This window comes from Podarcis liolepis (genome assembly GCF_965112155.1).
Source record: "Podarcis liolepis genome assembly, chromosome: 1".
Taxonomy (NCBI): Eukaryota; Metazoa; Chordata; class Lepidosauria; order Squamata; family Lacertidae; genus Podarcis; species Podarcis liolepis.
This window is the reverse complement of record NC_139554.1, coordinates 84,962,448-84,987,804: the sequence shown is the minus strand read 5'-3', so window position 1 is coordinate 84,987,804 and position 25,357 is coordinate 84,962,448. Positions and strand designations below refer to the sequence as shown.

The 25,357-nt window shown below is 48.3% G+C and overlaps 1 protein-coding gene across 4 annotated transcripts in view; it reads left to right on the top strand.

Annotated features, from left to right (window-relative positions):
• Positions 1-25,357, top strand: part of SPEG (striated muscle enriched protein kinase) — a 101,183-nt gene that overhangs the window by 48,774 nt on the left and 27,052 nt on the right. For all 4 annotated transcript variants that reach the window (XM_083471269.1, XM_083471270.1, XM_083471272.1 and 1 more), the window contains 15 exons: positions 123-331; positions 636-724; positions 1,375-1,550; positions 7,477-7,737; positions 12,600-12,758; positions 13,588-13,777; positions 15,898-16,127; positions 16,821-16,940; positions 17,976-18,080; positions 19,043-19,249; positions 20,220-20,343; positions 22,332-22,504; positions 22,914-23,026; positions 23,666-23,834; positions 25,087-25,180. In XM_083471269.1, the coding sequence (XP_083327395.1) occupies positions 123-331; positions 636-724; positions 1,375-1,550; positions 7,477-7,737; positions 12,600-12,758; positions 13,588-13,777; positions 15,898-16,127; positions 16,821-16,940; positions 17,976-18,080; positions 19,043-19,249; positions 20,220-20,343; positions 22,332-22,504; positions 22,914-23,026; positions 23,666-23,834; positions 25,087-25,180 (2,419 nt within the window). The remainder of the gene's footprint in view (positions 1-122; positions 332-635; positions 725-1,374; positions 1,551-7,476; positions 7,738-12,599; positions 12,759-13,587; positions 13,778-15,897; positions 16,128-16,820; positions 16,941-17,975; positions 18,081-19,042; positions 19,250-20,219; positions 20,344-22,331; positions 22,505-22,913; positions 23,027-23,665; positions 23,835-25,086; positions 25,181-25,357) is intronic.

The window sequence follows — 25,357 nt, the reverse complement described above, 5'->3', positions numbered from 1 at the left end:
TGAGCCCTGGCTGCTAGGTGGGCGGCTATGTCCTGGTGCTGCTTTCCCCCTTGAGCTGGAGAGCTTTGCTGCTTCAATGTGCTGTGCACAAGCCATGCCCTAACCCTCTTCTGCCTGTCTAGCTCCCGCAGAGTCCCACAGCCGATTGGTACCCCATCACGAGCTCAGCAGCCCTGTCACATCAGATGAAGAGTACCTGAGCCCCTTGGAAGAGTTCCCTGAGTCTGGCACCCCGCGGCACCACCCTGTCATGAAAGTGCAACCCCGATCCGAGATTGGCCCACCCCCGGTGCATGTGGGCATCAACTTCAAGGCAGCCCCGTCCTTTGAGGTGAGCAGGTGGTGAGACTAGCGCAGGAGGGCATGACAGTGGAAAGTAACCTATGGCTTTTGCATACTTGAATGAGGATTCAGCTTATAAACCGGCACTCCCTTGGATTGGGGTTGGGGGCCCTGGGCTTTTGACATGCTCAGACATTTGAGGCAAAAAGTAAATTCCAGCTTTTACTCCACTGAAGGTATTGCACCTAGCAGAGCTTGCCCTGCACTCTGCTTATCCCTGCCCCCTGCCTTAAAGAGAACTTGCTTCCCATCTCCCTTTGCAGTTGGCATGATCCTGACACTCTCTCTTGCAGGTGACACTGAGTGACCAGGAAGTACTGGAGGGGCAGGATGTGGTCCTGCGCATTCGGGTACAGGGAGAGCCAAAGCCCATTGTGCACTGGTGAGTGGGTTTTATGATACAGCATAACTTCACAAGTAGCCATGTTGTCCTGGGATGATATGGGTGGCGAAGCTTTCCCAGTTTTGCAAAATAAGAATCTCTCTCAGGCAACCAGTAAGGGAACTTGCGTACATCAAGAAGAGTGTTGGGTTTATTTTATTTTTTCCTGTCTGGCCTTCAGTACTCCACAACTGACTAACAACTGTGTGATATGTAGACTGGCAAAATATTAAACAGACAAGGCTGCTTTCCAAATGGCACAAGACCCATCCAACCTGAAAATGGTTTGTTTTGTATGTAAGTGGTGGGATGGCAAAAAGAAAGCAGGTCCTCGGCCTTCCAGAATGTATCAAGAATCAGACCTGAGACTGATAGGACTGGATGTAATGGCAAAAAAAAAAAGGGGGATCTCTGATCTTATGGCTTGAACTGCCTTGACTATATTGTACCAAAAGCTATGTTTGTAGTAGCAACAAGGTTGGGGGAAGGCCAATGCAGAATTGACCGTCCAAATGAAGTATGTAGCCTCTTCCTGAGGCATGCTGCTTTGGAGGAGGGATGGTGAGATGAGATGACAGAAGAAGCATTTTGTGAAGTTGGATGGAGTTGCAAGCACTGCAGGCTCTCAGACCCTCTCCTCTGTCCTCTAGGTTGAAGAACAGGCATCCAATAAAGTATGGGCGGCGCATTTCTGCTGTGGAGGAGGACGATGGATCTTTCTGCCTACATATCCGCATGGTGGAGTGCACTGATGCTGGCTATTATGCCTGCAAGGCCATCAATGAGTATGGCACCAAGCAGTGTGAGGCCAAGCTTGATGTACAAGGTACCTTTGGAAGCCACAGAGCATGAAGATTAATGCTTGCCTGCCATGGGCTGTCCCCAGAATATCCTGCTTGCATGCCTATTTCCTTGGTTTACGCACTCATCTAAGCATGCTTCTGACTCCCCCCCCCCCCCAACATCCTGTGACCTATATGAATCCTCTGCCCACAAGTAGCCTGTGGCTCCATGGTTGCTTGTTTCTGGTTGTATTGTAACTCTGTCTCCTGCCCCTAGAATTCATGACAGCCCTTGACTTAATTTTGCCCTTTTTTCATCATGAGTCTAAGAAATTTAGAGCTCCAGTTTAGAACTTCAGCCTAACAGCAGATTATCAAGAGGCACAAGCAATCAGGTTTCTGTGGACTACTCTGGTAAATGGGGCAAGGAGAGGAGAGAGGTTCAGCTGAAAGCAAGAAGGTATCATGAGTTCCTGAACATAAATACTACTTAGGATATCTTTAACACTCTTTGAATGTTGAAAGCATTTCCGAAATCCTTACAGCAGACTTGTATGGTAGTTATACCCGTGTTGCCAAGGTGGGCTTGAGGTTAAGAAGATAGTGGCTTGCTGAGGGCCTCCAGATCAGTGTAGTAAAAGGCAGATTAGAACTGGGGACTTGACTATTTATTTATTTTATTTAGCAAAACTTACACAACTTTATAGTAATAAAACCACAAAGCTGTTTGACCAGAAAAAAAGAAACATTAAAAGTATAAATAAAAGACAGTTAAACAGGTACTTAGAAAACATTTAAAACTAATTAAAATCAACAGTAAGCTAAACCATTATTCTATGCTACAAGCTTATATTGGTTTTTCTTTCATTTTAAGTGGCATGGATAGGGTGAGGTGTGCCACCTCTGGTAGCAGCTATTAAGTAATGTTAAAAAGCAACAAATTAATTAATAGATTTGGATTTCCTGCCTCAGGCACCAAAATGTTTTGGACTGTCACTATTCATGACTTTCATTAGAGAATCCTGGGAATTTTACTTGCCTCCTTAGAACTGGGGACCCCTGGAAGGAGGGAATGGGGCCAAGCTAGATGAGATACTTCGTTTTGGGATAGTGGATGCTTATGATGCTGGGATTGAGATCAGCCTTTGATGCTGGGATTAGGAGTGCTCCCAGTCTATTTTTGGGTGGGATTCAGTCACATACTGGGAAATTTCAGGTTGCACAATTATAGTTGGTTGGGAGGTCTCTACACCCCCCAAAGATAGGACTCTTTCCAATAAGGAAAGTGATGGGAAAGCACACTGGGTAGTATAGGGTAACACTTGCTTAAATGATGCAACATCATTTAACCTCCCACAAACAAATCAGGATGAATGTTCATTAAATAGCCAACATCCTCTAATCTTCCTGTAAACAAATGAGGGTGAATGCTAATTAGCACCAGTCATCTGAAAGCACCCTAGTAAGAACAGCAACAGGAAGGGGATGCTTCTTCATTTTTCTCCATTCCATTTATTTGTACACTCAAAATTTCACCCGCCCATGGGTGGGAAAGCTGTGGGTGGGGACAGTGTGTGTGAATAAACAAAGAGGAAAGGGCTAAGTGGGCCACCCACTTCACTACTCTTCAGCTCTGTGGGCATGCTCTGAGCCACTAGCCACTAGGGCAGTCCAACACAAGCCCGTTTTTTGGCAATCCTCAGCAACATTTGACACCCTCTCACCCTTCCAGCCCTTGCACTGCCTTCCCAAAGGCTCTGGGCTTTGGGAAGGAAGTGTGAGGGCTCTGACAGGGTCAGAAAGTTAGCACTTTCTCAGCTCTGAGAAGAAGCTGGAAGGGCCTTAGGAGACTGCCCAAAGCCTTGCGCCTCCTTCCAGGCAGCATGAGGTTGCGGGGTGAGGTGTCAAATTTTGGCCTTTCGCTCTCCCCCACCCTGGCACAACAAGACAGCGTGCGGCCCGCAGGTTCCGTATTGAAGTAGGTAGGAAAAGTTGGACCGTCCCTGCACTAGGCTAGGCTTGTTCTCCTGAGGAGCCCTCCCTAGGTAGCTGCCTTCTTCTGAGCATGGCAAGCGCAACTGCCTTGAGACCCTTTGGAGGCCTGTTCCAGATGGGAAGAAGAGCATTCAGCTGTTGCTTAGCAACCGAGCACCAACTGCCTGTGTTCTCCCAATCCTCCCCCGTCCCACCTTGAGCTGAAACAGTGGCAGCTGCTGTGGAATTTTGGAGAAAGGAACCGTGAGCCTCTGCTCAGAAAGGAAAGAGACGAGAGAGATAGCCCACTGAGGGGGCCTGATGGCTGTGTATACCAATGTACTGCTCCCACATTCCCATAAAGACAGCCTCTGTCTCTGCCAGTGGCTTCCACGCTAATCATTGGGGCAATGAGCAGCAGCAAGTTTTACCGCCAGCTCTCAGTACTCAGTACTCCTCCCTGACCCCTCAATCCTACTATGCTTTTTTCTTCTTGGCTTGGTTCTGCCTTTCCCCCCCAACCTGTGGTACCCAGAACTGGGTCCCAGTGGTGGTCTGCCACCTTTCCAGTTCATTTCCAGCAGAAACTATACATTCAAAACACTTTAAACAGCCATGGCTTCCCTCAGAGTATCCTGGGAACTGTAGTTTGTCAAGGTTGCTGCGAGGTATTAGGAAACTCTTACTCTCCTCAAGAGAGCTACTATTCCCAGAGTTTGCCAGGAAGAGAGTTCTATTGTTAAGCCACTCTGGGAACTGTTGCTTTGTGAAGGGAATAGAGGTAACAACTCTGAGCACCCTTAATAAATGACACTTCCCAGGATTTTATTTAGGGAAGCTAAGGCTTAAGTGTTATGATACTGCTTTAAATGTATAGTGCAGATGGGGCAATGCGCCAGGCATTGTCACTACCACCAGGTGAAGGAGCAACCCCAGGCATTTTGCTGCCTGAGACAAAAGGCAGGATGTGCCTCCCCATTCCATGTACCGAATCTGACCACTTACAGTAAAATTACTTCTTCAGTACTGATGCTGGGGCAGCATCCTCCACTGTACCTGAGGGCTGCAGGTTGCTTTACAGGGCGCAGAGCAGGCTAGTTGATAGGACTCGGGCAGAATGGTTGTAGTGGGGCTGTTGCCACCCCAGCATTTCCTGCCTGACGTAGCTGCCTCGCTTTGCTTAATGGTAGGACTGGCACTGGAGCAACCAGCTCCTGTCCACATGGGCATCTCTTTACAGTGCCTGTGAGCCTAAATGGGATGCTATCCCCATGCTGGTTACATCTAGTAAAAGGAGAGGCTCCCTTCTCAGCCTCTGTTACCTGACCCCATAATGCCTAATATGGGCCTGAGTGGGATTTGTGTAGGGAGGAACTGGAGCAGGCTGGAAGGAACCAGCACTGTATTTTTCTCTGTCATTGGTAGCTGAGGGCATATGCTAGTATTGGCTCACCTCAGTCTGGCAGGACTTTTGGTTCTTTCCCCTATACCCATTTAAAAGGTGCCCTTTCCACTTTGATCAGCCTCTCTTGCTGCCTCCTTGTTCTGAATGCAAATCCCTCTGATTGGCCTATTGCATCACCTTTTAGGGAAATAGAGGCAGGGCTGTTTTCAGGTCCTGAGTGAACAGGACTTGTAGGGTCTGTTCCTAGGATCACTGGATCTGCAGAATGTTCCCAGGTGGCATGTTTTACCTAGATAGGAAGAAGAGTCTGACACTTCCTATAATGGGTTCTGCCTGGCTTCAGTGTTGGACTGGTTGGCTTGGGAAGAAGGGGACACTGTCAGGCAAATGGGAGTGTGTGTCTGTGTGTAAATGCACTGTGCTTGCTCTTTTGCTTTGCCAGACAGTGTCTACATCTGTGTATCTGCCAGGCAAACCCTTTGCTTTGACCAGGCATGTATGAATTTGTCTGTGCTTTGCCTCTGTGTCCACCATGCTACACTAACCCTTTGCTTGCTGACTGTGTTTTTGTCTGTACAGGGGGAGTGAGCTAAGGTACTGCTTGGCCCCTGGGCCGCTCTAGCCAGACAACTTGGGCAGTTGCCTCTGCTCCCAGCGTTGACTGAACAAACCAGACTGGCAAGGCTTGGCTCCTGCCCCCACCCACTGGATGGCCAGCGCCGAGACTCACCTGGACCCACAGGGCCTGGCTGCAGCTGGAGGAGTGAGCCACTGTGGGTGGGAGAGTAGTTCTGGGCTGCCCTTAGCTGCGTGAGCTGAACCAATCTGTGGCATCTCCTTAGTGCGTGGGCAGGAAGCCTCTCTGTACAATCGAGTCTCCATGTGATCCACTCTAGGGCATATAATCTCAGTGGTGGGCACTGTGCCTGTACCCAGGTGTTACACCTCTAGGTGCTGATGGTGTTTAATCCCCGTGCCGGCATCCATTTCTGTCTGGCCTGAACTGTGGCCAATGTGTGGTGCTCTCTGTTTCTTCCATGTGTCCATGTCTTCTTGCCCCCGTTTCCACACTCCTGTTTCCAGGGGCCTGGGGCAGAGCACTAACTTGTCTGCTCCCTGGCCAGCTTCTCTAGAGGCTTGTGCTGCTCACCCATGGACCACACACACTAAAATGAGGCAGCTTTGGAAGGAGGAGGCCCAATCTAGGCCTTGCTTTCCCTCAAATCCAAGAAGGTGTCTGTGGGCAGAAGACTACATGCTCAGCTTTACGCAAGGCAGCATCCTTATCTGCACGAAGTCTGGACAGCACAAGCTCACTGGGAAGGGACCTTTGCCCCTGAGTTGTGTGGGATGGAGGAGGGCTCAGGGAAATAATGGCACCCCACTAGACTTGAGCCTGCTGGGCTACGGAGCATCTTTAATGAAGGAGGCCAGGGATGCAGTCTCTTACTACCATTGTGCCCACCCCGCTCTGGGAAGGTCTCACAGGGGCTGGGCTACAGTGAACCCCTTTTTTGTAGAAGAAATAAAGTCTGTTTTGTTTGGTAAAAGTGCTGTGTGGTTTGTTCCTAGCGCAGACCCCTGTCTCCCTTTTCCCCACGTCCCCTTCTTACCCCAATATCCTGCTCTTGTGTTCTCCACACCCCATCATTCTTTCATTCACATTTAATTTGCTTCTGAATATGGCTGCCTTCCTCTCTCCTGCTACTCATTCCTGGTTGCAGTGGTTAATGGGTTGCCAGCCTCAAGTAGTATTTTGTTGAAGTATTAAACACAGTACACACAGAAGTATTTGCTCGGATTTGTCTTAACTTGGTAGTTTGAAGTGTGCAAAACTTACAGGCCGTTGGTTCCCTGACGTGTGGAGGAAAGATGACACTGGGCCATGGGGGAAGCAACTTATTCCTTCTCCTTAGTTCTTAGTCTTGCATCCTGGTTTAGCACTAGAACTGGAGTTATTGCATCAGGTTTTTCCATTCAGCATTTATCGTGGCTTTGGGTGTTTGAGATGTAGGGGAGGAACAGGCAGTGCAAGATACATATGCTTCCTCCTCCTTTGCATCTTGAGCAGCTTAAAGTTATTTGTCAAGGTGATGGTATTAGTTACCCCCAGTGAGTTGTGCAGGTCTTGTAGAAAGTTAGCCATGCCTCAGAGCTACTCTGGGAGAGTGCAGAAGCCCTAGGGTTTTTTTGTTTATTATACTTATGCAATTGAAGAAACTAATAGACATTGAACATAGCCAGAAATGCAGTGAGTGAAGTTTCAGCACACTGAAGTCAGTCATTGCTAGTTTAATCTAGCTTAGCATTATTATCCTTATGAGAATATTGAACCAAAGGAGTCAGAGTACTGCATGACACTTAACAGTAGGGATGGGGAAGAGATCACACCCTTTACTCTTGCTGGCAATCAACAAGATGTTGGCCAGCTTGGCAATCTCACTTAGCCATGAATACTCACAACATGCTTCCCCCACCTTGTGCCCTGCATCTTTTCCTGTTTTTGTTCCATTGCTCAGAGACGCATCTTTCTTTCTCTCTCTCTTTTTTTCCGTTTCCTCCTCCCTTCCCCCTCCCCTCCTTTTCCCCAGTGCACCCTGAGACCCAGTCCTTGGCAGTGCTGGCCCCCCTGCAGGACGTGGTGGTGGGGGCTGGGGATGCAGCTCTCTTCGAGTGCCTGGTGTCTGGCCCACCTGATGTGGATGTGGACTGGCTATGGCGGGGGCGCCTGCTCCAGCCTGCTCTGCTCCAGTGCAAGATGCATTTCGATGGGCGCAAGTGCAAGCTACTGCTTACCTCTGTGCATGAGGATGATAGTGGTATCTACACGTGCAAGCTTAGCACAGCTAAAGGTAAGGAAGGAGGAAATGCTGCACTGGGAGAAGTCAAGGTGGTCCAGGAGCAAGAAGGGGGTGCTTGTAACTGGCTGCTCACCTTCAACCAACCATTGTAACAGTGCCTTTAATAGCAGTGTGATGAACATATATAAATAGGTGATGTTTATCTCCATCCCTTGAAACCCTTAACCTGCTTGTTCCTCCATATTCAGGTGCTCTAACAGGCACGAGAGCACGTTGGGCTCAGTTTTTTTTCTGGTCAGCTGGCAACCCTATTTTCAACAGGGTCATCACTGCACTGATATAATTGGGTGGGGGGATGGTGTCTCTGTGATGCTGAAGTTTTAAGATTCCATAATTATTTGACCATTCAAAATAGGCACACATGTTTAAAGTGTTACAATTCATTCCTTATACTAAAGCAGGAAGCATGAATAGCCTGCTGCCTTAGGCCCTGGGGGCTGGCATGCCTCATTAAACCAATGTAAGAACCTTCACATCACCCTATCTGCTTCCCTGCTACCTAGAAAACGCATTGAGACTGCAATCCTAGGCACACATTACTTGGGAGAGCTTTCTATTGAACTTGATGGACTTTCTTCTGCGTAGATTTGTTCAGCTGGATAGCTCAGTTGGTTATAGAGTGTGGTGCTGATAATACCAAGGTTGTAGGTTTGATTCCTGTAAGAGACAATTAAATATTCATGCATTGCAGGGTGTTGGACTAAATGGCCCTCCGGGTCCCTTCCAACTCTGTGTACCCATTTGAGAGAAGGTCCTACAAATTAAACTCAGTGGGACTTGTTTCTGAATAGATGTGTATAGTGTTGTATCCATCACAGATTTAGTAAATCAAATATATATATATATATCAAGGCTGGGGAAGGGCAGCTGGATTGGATAGGGGCAACTGCAGAACAAATTTAGTTTAGTTTACTTATGGACATCCTAAAGTGACTTAAAATACAATAACAAATTCAATAAAAAGAGTACAAATATAAGAATACTAAAAGTGTTCATGCAAAGTGGGTCATGGGAGTGGAGAAATCACCTAACAACATGAAATATGTCACCACTCCTGTACGGGGTGAACAGCAGCCCAGCCTGCTGTCCAAATGGCCAAGGGTTATACAGCACAAGTTAGGGCCAATCCACACTTTTCTTTGTCCCATGATTCTAATCACAGGTCTGAGAGGTTTCATTTTGTCCTCCTACTTTCCCTGGGAAAACCCGCTGTTTCCTGCTGAATCAGAACAAATGTCAATCGACAGAAAACCAAATAAACAGCACAAAAAATATAATGGCATGTTGTGGGAATTCCCTTGCCAGTCTTTTTTCTATGCTACTAGTTCATTACAATTCTCCTGCAAGGACCAAACAGACACCTGGTTGTTTTTAGGGTGTGGGGTAGAGAAGAGCTTCCCCATTTCCTTTCGTATGCAGAGCTATCTAGGGCTCAGTAGTCACCATACATTTAAAGCACATGTATTTCCCCCAAATAATTTTAGGAACTGTAGGTTACCCCCATAGAGCTATAACTCCCAGCACCTTTAACAAACTACAGTTCTCTGGATTCTTGGTGGGAGAGTGAAGTCATTTGCTTTAAATGTGCTTTCACTGTAGAGTGTGTTCTCAAACACAGTGCACTTGAGTTGGTGTTAGATAAAAAGACATTCCAGACTGATGAGCTGAGATAAATTCCTGGGCAATTTATGGGTTGGGGGGCAGGGAGTCAAAGGGGCAAGAGGTATAGTAAAGGATGCAACTGTGTGGTTGCCAGTCCTCTCATGGTTACAATCCTGAATTTGAGTCCCTAGCCCTAGCTAAGAGTTGCTTTCTGGACCTGTATTAAGGGACAAGAAGCTTCAGCAGAGAAGGAAAGGAATATATTAATATAGTAGGCCTTATACCTTAGGTATGTACCGAGCTTCTGAACTGGCAGGATAAATAATACAGCCAAGAATAACCTCCACAGACCTGCTTGCTTGCTTGCTTTTATGTGGCCAGGCTGAAAAGGTCATTTCGTGCATGGAGAGGTTACATGCGGAGCGGCTAGCTTGCAAAAGTGGGCAAAGGGAAAGCCCCCACCCTATGCTCATATGAGCACACAGTTCACATTCAGAAAAGAAGGCTGTGTACAAACCATACTTAAAGCACCTTCCCTTCACCCAAAGAATCCTGAGAACTGTAGTTTGCTAAGGGTACTGGGAATGGTAGCTCTGTGACGGTTCCCTGAATCCTTGGGAAGTGCTTTGAATGTGCTTTAAAGACACGGTGTGTATGTAGCAGAAGACATCCAATCCCTCCTTCTTCTTTTTCCAGGGAAGGGGATCACCATACCCCTAAGAGTTTGCACCCAGTCTTGAACCTGTTTGTCACTCAGATGCTATGTCATTGTCGTGCCCTCTAGCACCCAAGGCCATGTGCAGCTACTCTGCTATCAAACAGTTGCAATAAGGAACTCCACTGGTGCTTTTAGCTAGGCACCAGAGTTCTAGCCCCAGAGCGGGAGTTCCATGAGAGAAAGGAGCTGAGCAATCCTATTTAATTTGCCTCAGACACACCCCAGACCCCTTTGGAATCTGTTCAGTGGCTTGGATGAATTCCCCAAGTGGTGTGGGATTAGGTAGGGCCTGGAATGGCATTGCTTGTTACCCATTTCTTGCCACAATCACCTCTTTGTGGCAGGAGTGGTGGGGCTGGCTTTAAAAACAGCACCTTGTTTGAGTGCAAGCGGCTTAGCAAGGCGAGACAAGTTATATTGGCACCTGAGGGAGAAAATCCCCATAAGCAGTGGAGGGTGGTCCAATAGGGTGAATGGAGCACTGGGCTGCCAGCCTCAGTCCGTCCTCAGCCAATCCCCACTGCTCACTGGCTTGCTTGTCCAGGGGGCAAAATGGTCTGTTGGCTTCCTTCTCCTTAGTCTCCTCCTCCTTAGTCTTAACAGGGTTTCCCTTGCAGAACGAAGCAGGGAGGATGATGGGGGATTTGCTGACTCTGCCTGTTACTGGCTCTGGCTCCACCAATTGCTGGGCCTCCTTCCCGTCTGCCCCATCAATTCCAATGGGAACCAGCCAACACTGCCCAGAAGTGCTTATCACTGGCAACAAAAAATACAATTTTACCTTTCGGGGTTGTACTTATCACCAACAATCTGCTTGCAAATTAAACCCACCTCTGGTAGTGCCCAGTGTCTTAGTAATGATGACGCTACAGTGGCTGTCACTATTAGAGAGGCCTGCACAGTAGTAGTGGCAACCTGATTAGGGAGGCAAATGACTTTTATTTACATTCTCCTCTCTCCTAGTCTCGGACATGCTCAAGTACATCCTCTGACAGCCCTGTCAGATGACAGATTCAAAGCCAATGAACAGATGTTGCAGGGAGCTGCAGAGGAGGGGAGGGAAACTGGCAAACCTGACGCCTACCCATACAAAGGGGCTTAGATTCTGTTACCTTAGTGATTTGAACAGAGGCTGGCAGCTTTTGCAGGAATGTTCTAAGGAGGGTTGTTGCCACTTTCTCCTCTTACCCACACCCTAGCCTGGATCCTGTGCCTTTAACAGCAACCTGACATGCAGAAATTCAGCAGCTGAGGATTTTTGTGCTTTGGAGATAAAGCAGTGTGTGTGTGTGTGTGTGAGAGAGAGAGAGAGAGAGAGAGAGAGAGAGAGAGAGAGAGAGCAAGCGCAAGCACCTTTTCCTGTTTCATTTCTGTGCATCAGAAAGAGTGGCATTCAGTGCAGAAGAGCAGTGTGGGAATGTTCTGGGGTGCAGGAGAGGATATATTGACTAATTATATCCTTATCCAACTTGTGCTAACAAGTTCCCAAAATATCAGCAGAGTTTATAAACATTCCCCTTTAAGTTCGCAACGGTAACGTGTGCACAGGTTCGCTAGAACCTCTATAATAATTACTCTGGTAATTTCCCCTTTGTTCCCTCTTAAAATACAAGACACAACACAGTCTTTATAAAAGTATAAAAGAGTTTACTCACGTTCTGTTCATAACATGATCCCAGAAGGCAGACAGGCTTAAAAAGTTACACATACTTAGAATCTATCTTGTTGCAAGATAGACCTTATCTCCTCTCTTGGCTGAGAGCCAAGAGGGCATCTTTACATGCTTCCTCATCGAAGGAAAATGGCAGAGAGAGAGAGATGGCTGCCTGCCCTGTGCTTTTGTCATTACCTGCACAGGTGAGGCCACACCCACCTCTGGCCACATGCGGAGGAAGTCCGTCCCCAGGAAGTTTACCTGCTTGCTGGACAGACATCCCTCCCCATGTTCTAACATGTACACTCTAGGAATGTTGTCATTGACTGCTCCTGTGTTTACATCCCACAAAGCAGAACCATTTAAAAAGTTGGATAATTCATTCATTCGCCTGCTTATTTGTATGCTGCTTTCTCACAAGATATTAGCCAAACTGGCTCAAGGTGTTATCAAAAGATTAGCAAGAATTTTCACAAGGAAGAATAGCAAATAATTATATTGCATTAATAAGTAAATGAATAATAAAAATAACCTACCTCCAAGCATTAGGATCTAATGGAGAATTGGAAGCCAGGGTCAGCTTTAAGACAGTGCCCAGAAAGAAGCAGGAGCAATTAGCTTATGAACTCTCCTCTTCCTTAATAACTCCAACCCTATGCCCAAAGAACTTCCTTCCTGCTCTTTTGCCCCCTTTTCCCTTGCTCACAACTTCTCACAACCGTCCCATGCCCAAGGGTATAGCAGTCCAGTCACACAATCTGCTGCCAGCTGCTTCCCCTACTGTGCCTTCCATCCATGACACTGAGGCTGCTTTCGGAAGGGAAGGGAAGATTTTTCCAGGGCCCTCCACTGTAGCTGACCCTTCGCTGTGCCTTGCAGATGAGCTGACATGCAGCGCCAAGCTGACGGTCTTGCCCTCGCAGCAGCCACTCTTCACCCGCAAGCTGGAGGCCGTGGCTGTGGTAGAGGGGCGGATGGCACGGTTCGACTGCAAGATCAGCGGCAAACCCACACCAGTTGTTACCTGGACACGTTTCGGTAATAGCCTCCATCTCGCAGTACAGGAGGCTCTGGGTAACAGGGAATTCAAAAATCAGCTTTTGGGGGTTTGGGAGGACAATAGAGTGTGGGATCGGTGCCCAGCTATTCATGGTGGCCTTGATGTTGCAGAGAGATCAGGCCGCAGGGTCAAGCTGCTCCCCACTCCATGTTCCTTTTTGGAAACCATGACAACTGGGAGGAGGGGGCAGGGGCAGACCATCAATCAGCGTCTTGAATTGAAACCAGCACATCTGATTATGGTCAAATGTGTCCACCTAAGGACTGGGCACAGAGTCCCTACCTCTCAGTATCTATGCTGTTTGGCTGGGGTTGCACCCATGTGCATGCCTCTGCAGCGTTCTCTTCACTGTCTTGTTGGAGTGTCCACAGTTCTCAAGTGCACAGCAGGCCTTTCTGCATACTTCCAGCTACGAACTCAGCCGCTGCTCTGGATGACAAAGTTGATCTACAAGTTTTTATTCAGGATCCTGAGCTGTGCTGGATGCCGCCCTCTTCTTCAGACTGGGAGCCGGTTGCTGGCAAAAGAACTCTCCCACATTTGTAGCAAGACTAGCATGTGTAGGGCAGTGTGGCCTACCTACTCCATGTCATAAATTTCAGTATAGCTACTCTTCTGGGGTGGGGCTGGGCAAGGCCTCTCCCTCTTTATTTCCGTTCCCTATCGTGGCCCAAGGGATAGAGGGATGCCATCTCCCCGTTCCAGGCCCTAAACCAGTGGAAGGCTTGGTTTCGTTCAGGATAATGCCTGCCTTGGTTCCTCTTGCTTTCGGACCAGGGCTCTCTGACTGAGATGTGTCTGATGCAGGCCAGCCTGTGCAAGAGGGGGAAACCATGCGCCTGCAGCGGGACGGCGGGCTGTACTCGTTGCTGCTCCTGCACGTGAGCTCCGAGGACGAGGGCCAGTACGGAGTGAGCGCCAGCAACAAACATGGCCGAGCCGAGTGCACCGCTGAGCTGTATGTGGAGGAGCCGAGACCAGCAACCAGCTCTCAGATGTGAGTATGAGGAGAAAGGTAGGGCTGAGGATGGGGCCTAGAGCTGGGTGCCAGGATATCCCATTAAATCAGGGGCAAGGAACCTTTTTTCAGCTCAATGACCACATTAGCACATGGAGTGAAAGGTTCCATGGGTGGTAGGTAACCTTTCTATATATAGTAGGCTTCGTTTCAGCCACAGAAAAGTCAGAGAGTGTTCTCTCTCTTTCTCTCTGCACCCCCAAACACACACCTTTCTCCATCCTCTCTCCAGGCAAGCAAGGGACATTTTTACAGTTCAGGAACATATTCCAGTCAGAGGGGGAAAGCACTTGGGGCCTGAGGAATGGGGTGGTAGTAGTCTGGGGTGAGACCGAAGGGCCAGGTAGAGAACCCGGAGGGCCACATTTGGACCCTGGGCCTAAAGTTCCCTACCACTTGCCTTAGGTGTTGGGTCACAGTCAGTTGTGGGCATTTTAATATTTCTTACAGCCAATGTTCTGGCACCAGCTATCTTCCTGTGCTAATTTGCTTATGTGAATGTACTCCTAATTCAGCTTGCACTGTGCCCTGGCACTGCATCTTTTTTTGTGGGGAGGGCACATCTAAGGCCTGGGCCATTTTTAAACTATCCTGACCAATGGAATAAATGCTGTTTGTTTTCTTTGGCTTTTGACTACACAGTGTGTCTTCACCCCACCCCCAAGTTCCATATTAATGTCAGGCAATAAACAGCCAGAAGTTGTTTGTCTGTGATATTAATTTCTGTGTTTCAAATGCATTGCCTTACTGACATTTGTAAATGAGTGGTGATAGCTGCTCCCCACCCTGGCCCAGCAATCCTAATATGAGGGGGAAACTCCTCAACCTGGGAGTAATTCTGTATTCATGAGAACCAGACCCGGCCTCTGTTCTCACTGACCCAAGCTCACAGGAAGTTCCCTGGAATGCAGGCCCCGTCACAGCCTGGCTCGTTGCCCAAACCAGAGTGGCCCTCAAACACAGTCACTCTCAGAGGGCTCTTGCTGTCTTCTTGTGAGAATCAGCTTTGCCTGTGGCCTTACCAGTCTTTCCCAACATACTCTGCTCTTGTATTCCTGTTCCAGGTCTTATAAGTGCACATGCTCTTTCAGAGCACAAATCCTTCAATGCATCAGCAACTATAATTAGCATGCTTAAAACGAGGGACATTAGCCAGACAAAATAGAGGCATTTTATATTAAGGCCAATTGAACCGATTACATGTAATATAAAAAAGGAGAGTCAATCCGTTGTAGCAGAATAGCAGATATCCCTGGCACTGCATGCAAACAGGCAGTTATCTGGTTATTCCAGGGCAATGAAAAGCATTATCCCTCCCCAGAGCCAAGCTGTTGGATTGATTGCAAAGACATCTCAACTTTAGTTAAAGGCAAATGTTTTTCCATTCCTCTTTAAGCGTGGACAAAACCCTGAAGCGATTGAACTGGGTTGGGTTCAGTACTGTATGTTATTTCCCAGTTTATTATCCAATATATTACCTATTTCATACAACCAGCAGATTTTCCTATGGCTATCAAAAACTGCTCCAAGAAAGTATGGCGTTTCCTGCCTTATACACCTACAGTTTTCTGTTTGTGGAGCAGGAGGAAATATATTCGCCAGCTGCTTTTGCCTGGTTGATTTCTCTTGGCATGGTTCCTTATCTCTGTATAGTCACTATCAAACTCAAGTAGTTAGGGATCCTCATTTCCCAGCCACACACTGGATGATATTGATCTGTAATTTCCCCCTGCAATCACTCCATAATCCACATTTGTTTCATACTTCTGCAGCTCCTTTGGGATCACTTGATCTCCCCTTCGGTAACAATGGAAGCACTTCCCAATCCTCATTTATCTGCTGCTTGTTTTCCCTGGGGAATGTTTGCAAGAAACTCCCCTATGGCTTTTCTCCACCATGCCTGCATCTGTGAAACCTGATCATGGCTTGCCTGCGGAGATGGCTTTTCCTGTTCCAATAGGATACCTCCGACTTATCATATCTGTGGCTGTGATCCTTTGTGAGATGTGGCTGTAGAGTCCCATGAGCAGGGCAGCCCTGCGGCTGGGCTGGCTGCTTTGATTGAGACCTCTCTTTCTTCTCCCTTTTTGGCCTTGCAGCTCCAAGCTGGAGAAGATGCCCTCTATCCCCGAAGAGCCGGAACAAGGGGAGAGCGAAGTGGAGCGCTTCACCATGCCTGACTTTCTGCGGCCGCTGCATGACCTGGACGTGGTGGAATCCAAGGAGGCTGTGCTTGAGTGCCAAGTGGCTGGGCTGCCCTACCCAGCCATCACCTGGTTCCACAAGGGCCGGCGCATCGAGAGCACTGATGATCGCAGGATGATGCAGTGTAGGCTTCTCTCCTTGCATTTCCCCCATGCGCATAAGGGAGCTGCCTCATGAAACAGGGCCAGATCCAGAGCAGGGAGGTCTTGGACCAGGCAGCCTCTGTGCACTCCCATCACCTCTTTCTTCCTCCTCCTCGTTGTTGCGATGATTGTAATTTATCTCATCTGTGAGCTGCTTTGCTCAAGAAACAGGTCCCCTCCAGACTTTTTTTTTGGGGGGGGGATGTACTTCCCCAGTAAAGAGCTGGAGGATAGGTGGCTATGTGAGCAGCTTCTTTTTTTCCTTTCTTGCCACCATTGTTTCCTTGCTCAGCTCACCCCCCTCTGGGCCAGAGGAAGGTTTCTGTGGCAAGGAGGCAAAGGGGAAGGGGCCTGAGTCTCTTGGCAGTGGGACCTCTGCAGAGCCATAGGTCACAGCGGATGCCCGACTGTGCCAGCCTCTGACACTGACCTTGATATAGAAGCACCAGCTGGAGCTGGGGAGGCAATTTGCTGAGCCCTTCCCAGTGAAAATAAGGCAGGGTTGCAGGATTCTAACCCCCCCCCCACATCGCTACACCTTCCCTCCCCATGTCCCTAATATCATTTCCCTAGCAAACATGTCAGTACCTGTATGCTTTGGCTCTCACTGGTTGTTCCTTTGTACAAAGATTGTAACGTGTTCTCTGTTCCCTTCCTTCCGCCGTCCATTGCAGACAAGGATGTGCATCGCTTGGTCTTCATCTCTGTCAGTCACGCCCACGCCGGGGTTTATAAAAGTGTCATTGCCAACAAACTGGGCAAGGCCACCTGCTATGCTCACCTCTACGTCACAGGTAAGGATGGGGAAACAGTGAGAGGAGCTGCTGTTCAGCATCAGCACCCCATGAGGTGCTTTGCCTGGGCCCAGGGATGGCGAACCTTGGGCCTGAGGGCTGACTATGACCCTTTAGACCTCTCTGTCCAACCCTTGGGACACTTCCCAGGCCCCATCCCTCACTTGCCCTGCTCCATACCCTCAAGTGCCTTTGCATGGCTGGAATGTGTCTTTGAACTAGAATATAGTCCTTGAACTATAACAATGCCCGTCACTTGCCTGGAGTTGTGAGGGTGGGTTGGCGTAGAAAGTTCTGACTTTTGCATGGCTGGAACGCAGCCTATTTGACAAAGGTAAGAGCCACATCTGTTGATCTGTCACTTTTGACTCTGGTCCTGTTTTCCTTCTTCCTCTGGTCATGCCCATTGCAGGCATGCAGCCCCACACATCTTCTCAGTGCTAGTGTGGAATGCCCCTCTGTAATATTTTGGATCATTCTCTCCCAGGATGGCAAATGTGAAGTCTAAGGGCCTGATTCCATTCTTAACTGGTCATGGAGCTATCTTCTGGTGGAGCAAGAAAGTCATCTATAGAGGGCTTCAGATGTCTTCCAGCTCTCTGCTGTTTGAACCTTTAACATGTAGGAGACCACATAATATCATTGAGTCCTGGAACTCACTCTAGAAAGAGTGACTTAAGCACCCGCTAATTAAAAACATAGACTAGTACCCAAGCCTCAGAATCCCCTAGGGAAGGAGGCAAAGGTGATCCTGATCAGAAAGCAGAGCATACTGTCTGTGTACACACAATATTTTAAAGCACATTTGAAGCACATTTCCCTGCTCCTCAAAGAATTCTGGGTACTACAGTTTACCCCTCACTTTGTTACAATTCTCAGCAACCCTTAACAAACTACAGGGCTCAGAATTCTTGGAGGGAAATAACATGCTTCAGATGTGCTTTAAAGGAATAATGTGTACATTTACCCCTGTCTCCTCATCTTCCCCTGTGTTCTTGATGGGTCCTCACCCACCTCCATGCTTGCCTTTTACAGATGTGGTGCCCACACCCCCTGATGGCCCGCCAGCCATAGCTGCTGTCACTGGCCGAGCAGTCACTCTGAAATGGAACAAGCCCAAGTGGCTGGATTCAGCTATTGGTAAGCAGGGCCAGGAAGGCAAGTGGCAGTGTAGTGGCAGCCGGGTAGAGAAGGAGCTGGGCTGTGAAGAAATAGCTGCTTGAGGTACCAATTGGGAGAATTTGGTGTCAGATGCAGGAGCTGGTGCCCCAGTCTCTCCTGCTGTAGGGCAAATGCATCTTAGAGGGCAGGCCATTCCACATAACTGGATTCCTCTGCTGGGCAGCCTGGCAGTTGTCACTGGGCAGGTGGGTGCGCAATCTGGTGCTGCGATTGCAAGTGAGGCCCCCGCTCTCACTGACAGCTGCCATTGATGTGTTGTACAGCCCACTCTCTCTGCGTGCTGCTGGCAGGCAAAGGGGGCATTACACATTTGCATACACTGACTGGAAAATGCATTCGCATTAGCACTGGTGGGTTGTTGTTAGGAGTGTATCTGCTTCTCTCTCTCTCACACTCACTCACTCTCACACACACATCCCACACATACAAAGCTGTGCCTCAGAAAAGCTGCATTTTGCAAATTAAGCCAATTTGCACAATTGCTGTTATTTTGTATACTTTATGGTATACAAAATATGTGCAGGCCGGTAAAACAGTTTACCACAAATCTTATACAGCTACCTGAAAATTTCAGGTGGTGTTACTCACACATTTCCAAGCATATCCTACTTAGCCCATAAGGACTAGAAACTTACTTTGCTGTTTTACTTCTGTTGTTGCTGACCAAAAGCTGTTGTTCATGCGAATCTAAAGGGCATCAATTAGCTTTAAGGGCGAGAAACTATCCAGAGGGTGAGTATTATCCAGTTTCCCCAACAGCCTGCCATATCCTTGTTACTCACAGACAGCTGCTTGCCTCCCCACTACTGTAGTATTGAGGGGGGGGGTGGCATACAAACAAAGCACAAAGTCCTGACTCTGGACAAATGATGCATAGCCTCACTAGCTTTCTGCTGGAAGTTCTCTTCTTCTGTTCTCAGACCCTGCAGCTGTGACTTACACCATCCAGCAGCAAGTCCTGGGTAGCAGCCACTGGACTGTGATTGCCACGGGGGTGCATGACACCAGCTACACCGTCCTGGCTCTGAAGAAGGGCATCCGCTACATGTTCCGTGTACTCACAGCTACAGCCAAGGCTAATAGCAAGCCCTCTCCACCCACTGAGGCTGTGCAGCTCCTTGATCGTGGTAAGGCAGCGTCAAAGCAGGGAAAGGGGAAGAGGGCAGGTGGCAGGAGGCGGGGAACTAGGAGGAGGGAAATGGAAAAGAAGCTGGCACTATGGTAGTCTCCTCACACACACATACCCCAAGCCGCAGTGATGATGCCTGAGGGCAAATGAGATTTTCCCAGTCTCAGTCTGATGCTCTGGTGGTTAAACAAGAAACATATTTAGATAGAATCAGACAGAAGCAAATAGCCAAAGGCCCATAACAAAACCGAAGGAAAGGTTGCATTTCTAACTTTCTGCTCCTTTCTAGTCTTATAATTAGGCCGCAGGGTTTACTCGGGTTCTAATCCTAAATATAAAGATTCTGATATAATCAATGTCATTGTTTCTCCAGAGCCCATGGCAGAAAGCCATAAATGCTTTCTCCTTTGGGGGAACTGCTTGCCACCTCCAGCATCTTTGTAGTAGCTCCTCTGTTGAAGTAGAGTTGCTGAATCCTTTGCTTGGCATGTTCTCTATACACATTGAAAATCCCACGAAAGAACTGCTAGAAGTGGGTTTCCCCCTTGCGGCCAAGAGCCCATATCAGAGCACTTTTGGCATAATGCTTATTCTGGGCAAGAGGAGATTCGGCTCCGGGCTCAGTGTCTGGGTACAGTAAATCAGGAATTATTCAGGAATTGCCTCTGGAATGTGAACCCCCAAAGGAAGGGTTCCTGTTTGATGTGTCAAAACAGGAATCTAACCTAGCTAGCTGAGAACTTGGATATCTGTCCACTCCCCTACATACTGATGGTCCAGGGTGGGGAACCTGTGTCTCCTCCAGAAGTTGGCCTCCACTCCCAGCAGTCCCAGCCAGCATTTCCAATGGTGAGGGATTATGGGAGCTGTGGTCTAGCAACCTCTGGAGGACCACAGGTTCCATATTCCCGATCTAGAACAGCAAACTGACCTCCTTGTGTTGTCTGCTATGGTGGCTGTGCTTGCAGGGCCTTACCTAGCGGAGGCCCCCATGATCTTGGACAAGCCGGATGTGGTGTATGCGGTGGAGGGGCAGCCGGCCAGCATCACCGTCACCCTCAACCATGTAGAGGTTGCTGTCACCTGGAGAAGGTAGGGAAGCTCCCAAGTTACACTTCTATAGAATCCAGCTCACAGACTTCTTGGTAGGCGGTTGAGTCAACTGCATGTGCCATGACGATGTTAAGACCTGGGATGAGACCAGCTGCCTTGTATCTTTGGGAAAGGGAGGAGGAGGGTGAAAGGGAAAGAAAAAATAAATGAAGGAGGGACTTTTTCTAAGAGGAAGGTATTTGGCTTTTGCTGTGTTTTATTTCATTGCTTGTTTATAGCCTACCCTAGTCTCCAGGCTCAAGGTGAGGTAGAATAATTTCACCAGAAAATCTGATGTCGCTGAAGGACTCACAATTTAAAGGCCATTTTGTCCTTAGCTTGGAGGGCAAGCCTGGGTTTGCCATCAAATGTTGAAATCAGCAGTGGCAAATCATGTCCTTTTTGGTGAGTCCACCTATCTGATACAGGTCTTTGCAGTGGAGGCTGGTCCATTAGAAGAATGGGATGCTCCTCTGCTGACGGAAGGCATCTGCAAATAGGACAGGGGGTGAAGGCAATTTTGGGCAATTCCTCCTCCCCTTTGGAACCCCCCCTCCACCTAATCTGCTCTATAACCCTCTGGAGAAGATTTTGAGGGGGCGGTTCAGGGAACCGCAAAGGCTCAACCAAATTACCCAAAATTGCCCCACTTCTCAGTTCCTCTGATAGACGCCTTGTGTCAGTGGAGGGAAGCATTGTATATCAACCCATATGTTTAGAAAACTCCTCTTCTGACAAGAAATGGGAATAAAACCAAACAATTTGTAATGGTTAAAAAAAAAAAGGAGAATGGGATGCTGCCCCACAATCCCAGATTGCCATCAATCCCAGCCCCTACTTGTCTGTCTTTGTAGTTACAAACAGTCCAGGAGATGGTACTGGCTCTCAGTTTCTTCCTCCTTAGTCTTTTTACAGGAAGGATGGGTACCAAACTAGGATTAGTTAGCTCTGTCTGTCATTGCCTCTGGCTCCACCCACAGTTTGGACTCCCTGCTTTCTCCCCTAACAGTACCCTAATGGGTCTCTGCAAACACCTGTGCGTCTCATGTTCCCACTTTCAGATATATGGCTGAAATATATTAGGTGGATGCCAAGGATGAAATAGTCACAATTTAAGCAACCTACGGCACTGAGTGGGTTATACAGTGTTTGGCTGAACATTCATTCTCACCATCTTTTAATTTATTGGAATATGCATGAAAAGGAATTATAACACATTTTTTATATTGTATAACTTTAGTTTCAGGTGTGACTCAATAGCTCCTCATGCTGCTAATGTTTATGTTTCAAATTAATCAAAAGAGCTGTGTTATGAGTCACCCCCATGAAATATGTCGTGCTTCTCATCAGGAGCTCAGTGTTAAGATTCTGAACAGAAGCAAGAGCTGTGCTCTTAATTGCTGAGGAACCTGGATTTGGTATGAAGCCACAGAGGCAGTTGGTGAGGCAAGGTGACAAGGAACTGCTAGTGGCAAAAGGGGTGCAACAGAGGAGGCTCCCTTATGCCGAGTCAGACTGGCAATCCATCTGGTTCAGGGTTGTGTATACTACCTGGTTGTGGATCTCTGACAGGGAACATTCCCAGCCCTACCTGGAGACACCAGGGAATGAACCTGGGACCTTCTTCATGCCAAGCAGATGCTCTACCACAGAACTATGTCTCTTCTCCAAAGTAGTGGGATTTATAAGGTGGTCTTCTACTAACTCCCATTGTGCAAGTGGAAATTCTTGAGCTATTAGTAGAATCCCACCCTATGGGTCCTACCACTTTGGGGAAGAGACATAGTTCAGTGGTAGGACACCTGCTTGGCATGCAGAAGGTGCCAGCCTGGGAGAACCCCTAGAACAGATAAAGGGTGAGTGTGCAGGGGGGTAGTCCTTTTGTACTAGCAGTAATCCTTGTGCTGCTAGCAGGCGCCTGACTTAGCACTATGTTGAATACAACCCTGAGCCTCCCATCCCATGCTCTTCTGCCTTGTCCCTGCCAGGTCCGGTGTGGTGTTGAAGGACAGCGATGCCAGCTGGGAGATGAGCATGCCCGATGATGACCAGCACGCCTTGCGATTCTTCCGGGTGGGCAGGGGGGATGTGGGGGAAATGACCTGCGAGGTGAGCAACCAGCATGGATATGACCACTGCTTCATCAGCTTGGAGTTGGCAGGTATGGGATGCCCAGAACCCCTGACATGCTCCAACTTCATCCCCAGTCTTGGCTCTCGGCCGTGTCTCCGCTGACGACCATGCCCCACATCCTTATATATGGGGTCACAGCCTCACTTATTAGGATAGAACTTGCCTTTAAGCTCTTCCCAGAATCTGGAAGCAAACTTAGGACTCACCCAAGCCACAGCCAGGTATCACAAGGGGCAGCAGTCTGCTCTCAGTCCTAGGCTTTCACATAAGCTGGATATCACAAGGCCAGAGGAGAAGGTCTTCCCCAGAGGGAGAGAGGGAGGAAGATATGCAGCTTCTTTAGTGAACTAAGCTGGGAAATTTATTTATTTTGGGGTCACTTAGGGAGGGGAGGGGATCTTCCCTTGCTTCAACAGATTGTGTGTTTCTGTCCCCAGAGGCGCCCCGCTTTGAATCAATCATGGAAGACATTGACATTGGGGTGGGCGAGACGCCACAGTTTTCTGTGGTGGTGGAGGGCAAACCCCTCCCGGACATCATGTGGTACAAGGTGAGTGTGGGTCTTGGTCTTGGGGAGGCTGCCTGTGACTGAAGGATGTTCCTAAGCTTCAGTCTATGTGTCTACTGTGTCCACCCTGTCAGTGGCTCTCAGTTTTAACTCCTAGGGCCCATGATATCTCAGCCATGGCCTTCTCCTCAGTGGAGCAGATTCCTCTCAATCCTAACCAACTCAAGGGCTTCTTGGCCCGACATGAGATAGTCAGGAGTCTCAGTGACTAGGTGCTTGGAAGCGGGGCATGTGCCTTCTGTCCTTTCATGTGAATAGCCAAAGCCCAATGGTGTGGAATTAAGGCCTGCCTAATATTCTCTTTCCCTGCATCTTGAGTAGTACAACTAAGTAGAGACACTTGGGTTTGTTCAGAAAGAGAATCAATTGAGGAAAGGGCCTTGGACAGGGCGTCTCAAAGAGAAGCTCGATCCTTTTACAGTTTCCTGAAGAAAACTGGGCCTGTAACAGCACAGTAAGAAAAAGCCATAAAGGAGATTTCCTCAACCTGTGCTTAGGGAAGATGGGAATTGTAGTCCAAGAACATCGGGAGGGCAACAGGTTGGGGAAGCCTGCCACATGAAATGGTTCCGCCTGCCTGATGTTTGCAAGTGGCTTGTCTTGATGAAACCTCCCCAATAGGATGAGGTGCTCCTGACGGAAAGCAACCACCTGAGCTTTGTGTACGAGGAGAGCGAATGCTCGCTAGTTGTGCTGAACACTACAGAGCAGGACAGTGGGGTCTACACGTGCATCGCCCGCAACCTGGCTGGAGAAGTGTCTTGCAAGGCTGAGCTGGTCGTCCATGCAGGTACGTGATATCGTGCTAGTCATAAGAGCTGCTGGGCTTTAGTTAGGTGCCAGGACTGCAAAAGCAGTGTTGGCTGTGGGTCTCCTACTGGACCATGGTGGGTGTGAAGGCAAGGCTAGAATTGCAACTGGCAATGCTCAAATCTCAAGATGGCATGTGTGCTGTCCAACCCAGTATCTCTGAGGTCAGTTGGTGGAGTTGGAGGCTTTAGTACAAGAGGCAGAAGATTCCATTGACTTGACTAGGCAAGGGCAGAAGGCCACGCTCCTCTCATACTGAGAGTGGTCCTGACCAAACCAGAGACTGCCTGCCCATCACAGGAGCTATATTGACCATCTCTGCTCTGTTCCAGCCTAAGAGCCCTACATGGAACATTGGTAACTGGTTTATACAATCAGACCAGTTTATAAAATCCAGCACAGTATTGTCTACAGAGTTCTAAGCAGGTGTCTCTCCCTGATCTATCTGGGGATGCCAGGAACTGAACCTTGGACCTTTTGCATGTGGAGCACGTACTCTACTGCTGAGCTACAGTGCCCAGTTGGCCACTGTGAGAACAGAGTCCTACCCCAGATGGTCCTTTAGCCTGATTAAGCAGGAGCCTTGTCATGTTCTTACGCTGTCAAATGTGAATTTGGAAACACACCCAGAGTGTGAATGCGGATGCTCATCCCCTCCCTAATGATGTTTAAGCCAGGAATTCACTCATTCAGGTGTGCCCGTGGATTTGCAGTTGAAGATGGGGAATGGCGCACCCATTGCATTAAATAGTGATATTGATTTTTAATTGTATTTGTACTGCTTCTTTTATTTCTCATCTTGTATTTTATTGTATTAAAGTTTGAATTCCATGGAATAACAATATATAAGAAAGACATCATAATTGCTACACGAGGCAGAAAAATGATGTGGTGGTCCAACAAGATGCTCTGAAATTTTCAAATGGTCCATGGTGAAAAGATTTGGGAACCACTAATTTAAACCCAAGTCCATAAGGGAGTCTCTCATAATGGACTTCCTACTAAAGATTTGCACAACCCATAAAGATTTGCACAATCCTTATTCCTCTCATAATATTGTACCAGTGTGGGCCAATAGGATAAGAGTTAGCTCTGCATGAGGATGATGAAGCTTCCCAGGTGAATGTCAAAGGGGGACAGGAGGAGTCATGGTCTTGTGCTGCTTATGCTCCCCCCCCCCACTCTAAATACCCCTGATCTATCACTGCTGCTCCCACTGTTGCTCTCTCTAGCTGTGCCAGATGCTGACGCCGCACGGGCAGAAGAAGCCGCACACACAGCTCGTCGCCTGGCTGAATATTACGATGTCCACGAGGAGATTGGCAGGTGAGGGAGTCCTCAGGGAAGATAAGGCAGGTTATACTGGGCCTTCCTCTTGGTGTGAGGTGGCTCAGGCTTGAAAGCTCCTTAAAAAGGAATGGGAAACCTGTGACCATGGAGATGTTGTTGGGCTCCATCAGTCCCAGCCAACATGGTCAGTGATGGAAACTATAGTAAAACAAT